This window comes from Limulus polyphemus, unplaced genomic scaffold (genome assembly GCF_000517525.1).
Source record: "Limulus polyphemus unplaced genomic scaffold, Limulus_polyphemus-2.1.2 Scaffold2921, whole genome shotgun sequence".
Lineage (NCBI taxonomy): Eukaryota > Metazoa > Arthropoda > Merostomata > Xiphosura > Limulidae > Limulus > Limulus polyphemus.
Genome location: NW_013668531.1, coordinates 147769 through 152352, shown reverse-complemented (window position 1 = coordinate 152352; position 4584 = coordinate 147769). Strand labels below are relative to the sequence as shown.

Sequence of the window (4584 nt, the reverse complement as noted above, 5' to 3'; positions counted from 1 at the left end):
ATTCCTGATAAAAATTGGTACACTTTGAATAAAGATGATGGACACAGAAAGAGAAAACGATAGAACGATCGTAACAAAGTGGTGTCAGAAGTGGGATTCTTCAGTTCTTTAGGAATCAAAATCCAACAATCTAAAGAAGAGTGTGATGATAGGAATTTCGGAACCTGAGATTAGAAAGAAACACAGCCAAGACTGAATACAATCAGCATTGTTGAATGTGTTCAGAAAAAGGGTGGAGATGTGTGGTGAATTAAGGTGTAAAGTACGTGTATAACACGATTGTAATAACCTTTCCCAAAAGTATATTAGTATATTAAATTTTTGAGGTGTTGTCACACAAGTTATTAACCTTTTTTAGTACAAGTACGATGTTTAATTCCTTCTGTTTCATTGTCAATATGCGCGAATTTTACACTTTAAGGGCAGATCATAACCAAACTTTCGTTATCAATCACACAGACACGCATTGCGAGTAGGAAAAAAAATCACTCTGGCTGTGTTCGATACAACCTTGAATTAATGTCAGATAGTTACTAGGGTTATCAAAACCGTTAGTTTAAACTATAAAACGTGTCAATTTCAAGTACATATTTATGTTTGTAAGTGTTTGTTTGTTATTAAGCACAATTATATGGTGTATGGAAAGTAGTCTTGCTCTGCCCACCACGGGTATCGAAACCCGGATTCTTGCGTTGTAAGTCCGCAGACATACCGCTGTGCCACTGGGGGGGGGGGGGCTTGTGTGTTTCACATAGACAGAGATGATTGTCTACTAAAAATATAATCTGGGAGTTTGATTGACCAATAGATATTATTTTAGATAAATCATGTATTTTACAGACATACGTGTTCTGTATTAAGCTTGTTTTTTAATTGAAAAACGTTACTGGAAAAGATATTTTACAATAAACATTATCAATGTCAAGTATATTTATCAATAATAAAATTTTTGTAGGTTGAATTTTAAAAAAAAAAAGAACAGAAATCTAGGTGTCGCTGTGGATATAAACTTGGATAGAAAAGTGAATATGAAATAATAATATTAATATTTTTTTCATTTACTTAATCCCCGATCTTCTACATCTATTTCTGTTTCCAGCAAACTTAAATTGTGTATGTGAAAATGTGTAAACGATTTTAATTTGGTGTCTTTCGAATATGTGAGCATTTTCTGAACAAGGATTATCTATTTTTCTTTCTAGCCCAGTGCTGGCAGAGAAGAGGTCGTTTACAAGAAAGTCGCTGTGGTGGAGAATTTCTTCGATATTATTTTTGGAGTTCACGTTGAAATGGATGGTCGTGGGGGCAAACATGCTGGGCAAAAACGAACTTATAAAGCGGTTAGTACGAGGAATCGATCAATCAGTCAGTATGTCAGTCACGGTTGCGATTCACTACATAATGATGATTGTTTGTTTGTTTTGAATTTCGCACAAAGCTAAACGGGGGCTATCTGCGTTAGCCGTCCCTAATTTAGCAGTGTAAGACTAGAGAGTAGTCATCACCACCAACCCCCAACTCTTGGGCTACTCTTTTACCAACGAACAGTGGGATTGACCGTCACTTATAACGCTCCCACGGCTGAAAGAGCGAGCATGTTTGGTGTGACGGTGATTCGAACCCGCGATCTTCAGATTGCGAGTCGAACGCCCTAACCACATGGGCTCCGGAATAATGATAATAATACAATCCACAGAAGTACGAAGATATAACTGAGTAGTTCTTATTAATATCACAATCTTTTTATATTGGTACACTCGTGTACTTTCAACTTCAATGCGACGAAACAAAAATTAAGCAGTGAAATTTTGTGAGCAATAGAAATAAGAGCGAGTTTACATTCGATGTCACGAAAACAAGATCTCTTGAAAGACTGAATACGGTAATCCGGAATTTGTTTCACAGTTTCTTCTGTACTTAATTTTGTATTATGGAAATATGCATTATCTAGGTGGTTGCGAACCGTCATCCAGGTTTTCCACAACTCGTAGGCTTACCTGTTTATTTAACTCTTTACTTCCATAGTATACGCAGTTTTTAAGAGGAAAAACAATTAAAAACAAAACAAAAAGGAATTATACGCGCGTCGGTCTTATCTAAGTAATAACAACTATAAATATTTCTAAACTTTGATAAACAGTTTTTAAGGCTGTGTATCTAGGTTCGCATTGGATATTTTATATATATTCCTCTCTTTCATGGAACTCATAAGACTCCCCCCCCCAGTGGCACAGCGGTATGTCTGCGGGCTCACAACGCTAGAAAGCAGGTTTTGATACCTGTGGTGGGCAGAGCACAGATAGTCCATTGTGTAGCTTTGTGCTTAACTTCAAACAAACAAACAAAATTAGCCTCCACCCGTAAAACATTTGCGGTAGTTTTCATGCCCTTCGCTTGAATTTTCCTTATTCTATCATTTTCACGCACGGCATTTAAGCTACGCTTTGTTGCAGGGATTATATGTTAGATCGATAAATCCTGGTATATTTGAAAAAAATTACAATGTCAAACTCACGTAGACGTAATTTTGTTTAACTCTATCACCACGGGCATCATTTTCTGCGCATATAACGAAATTTTTGCGAGTTACATTCAAATTTTAATTAAACTATTTTCTTATCACGGTATACAAATAAATACAACATAAAAACGTAGCTAATTACCTATATTTTAATAGTATATAAGTTTTAAATTCTTAAATTTCTAAGGCAATATTAAAAATAAACCTGAATTTCCCCTAGTGTGAAAAATGTGGCATTTTTTTTTCTCTAGGCATCCCCTCTTCTCTAATTTATTCACCACCCTTCCAAAAAGTACGACATTCAACGTAAATTACATATTCTAATTTTGTCAAGCCAATATACAATCCAGACTCCTGGGACAAAGGCCTTTCTAGCGTTTGATCGAAAAATTTGCGACAAAATGTCCAGACCGATAGAAAACCGGAAACGTATTATTTATATCGATATAAGAAGATAGATTAAATAACCTGAACTGTTATGAATTTTTTATATAATACACAACTAACTCATAAAAAAAGGTTGAAGAACGAAAACGTAGAACACGAACAAAAACGAGAAGTTTTATCACTTTTGTTTTATTGATGTTTTTATTGTCCCTGTGAATTTTACTTTTGCAGCTTTTATAATAGAAAAAAAAAGGACTTCCACAGAGAAGCGACTGTCAGCTTAAGCTATTTAGGTTGTTTAGCAAGGACTTGGGAAAACCATGCAAACTTACTGTATAAAATTACCATGGAATCTGAAAAAAAAAGGAGGTACAGCTTAAAAAGCATTATTCTTCTTAATGCCAATGGCCTAAAAAATCACAATTACTGAATGTTCAGTCCTTAAATCCTTTATTAAATATCTCATCTTTCTGGCAAAGTTATTTATTTTGCAAGTACATTTTATATTTATATGTATTGGAATTCGGTATAAGCGTTGTCATGGTGATAAGTCGCCATCATTTTTTTTTTCATTCCTGTGTCAGTAGAGGGTAGAAAGATTAGTTGTGTGCTCAAACAGCTTGCCAGTGATTTGGCTGAGCACCCGCTTCAGACACGTCAGCCTATTATAATCTTTTTTTTTTTATCCCCTGACTAGATTGCCAAGACGTACGCATTTCTACCTCGTGAGGCGGTCACCCATTTCCTCATGTCCTGTGCTGACTGCCAGAAACGGATGCACCTCGCCGCCGAGGGCGCTACTAACAACAACGGAAGAAAAGGCGGTTACCAAGGTAACGGAGAACGTAGTGATAGCAGCGGCAGCAGTTCCCCGGAATCTGGCTCTCCTACCCACGGCAACTGCAGCGCCACAGCCGAGGCAGCGACCGATATTGACTATAGTTTACCAATTACCACAACATATTTGAAACGAATGAGAAGTTTAGGGTTTTCGGATGAGGATGCTTTGAACCCTGAAAAGAAGGTAAGTATTATCCTACTTTTATAAATCAATTTCATATACAAATCCGAAGTATCTTTCCAAACCTTTGAAGGATTTTTTTTAATGTAAATATATATATATATTCTTACAAAATTCTTTGTATAAACCAAACCATGACATAAAAACATGGTATAGTTGTGTTTTATTTTATTATACTTTAAACATTCTAATTAAACTAAACTTTACAGTGTACTTAACCTGGAAAATATGATGTTAAAAAAAACATCAAAAACAAATAAAAATATTCGTTAGAGAAATAATCAGAAAAGCTTTTGTTTTATGGCTACTGAACAAAGCTTTTATTTTATGACTTCTGAACAAAGTTTTTGTTTTATGGCTACTGAACAAAGCTTTTGTTTTATGGCTACTGAACCAAGTTTTTGTTTTTTGGCTACTGAACAAAGTTTTTGTTTTATGGCTACTGAACAAAGTTTTTGTTTTATGGCTACTGAACAAAGCTTTTGTTTTATGGCTACTGAACAAAGTTTTTGTTTTATGGCTACTGAACAAAGTTTTTGTTTTATAGCTACTGAACAAAGTTTTTGTTTTATAGCTACTGAACAAAGTTTTTGTTTTATAGCTACTGAACAAAGCTTTTGTTTTATGGCTACTGTTTGTTTGTCTGTTTGTTTTG

The 4584-nt window shown here is 35.0% G+C and overlaps 1 protein-coding gene across 1 annotated transcript in view; it reads left to right on the top strand.

The window, feature by feature from the left end:
• The first annotated feature begins 1210 nt into the window (after nucleotides 1-1210).
• LOC106468224 (nucleolar protein 4-like) overlaps nucleotides 1211-4584 on the top strand; it is an 85724-nt gene continuing 82350 nt past the window's right edge. Inside the window, exons 1-2 of the mRNA XM_022396554.1 lie at nucleotides 1211-1340; nucleotides 3606-3932. Coding sequence (XP_022252262.1) covers nucleotides 1290-1340; nucleotides 3606-3932 — 378 coding nt within the window. The 5' untranslated portion in view covers nucleotides 1211-1289. The remainder of the gene's footprint in view (nucleotides 1341-3605; nucleotides 3933-4584) is intronic.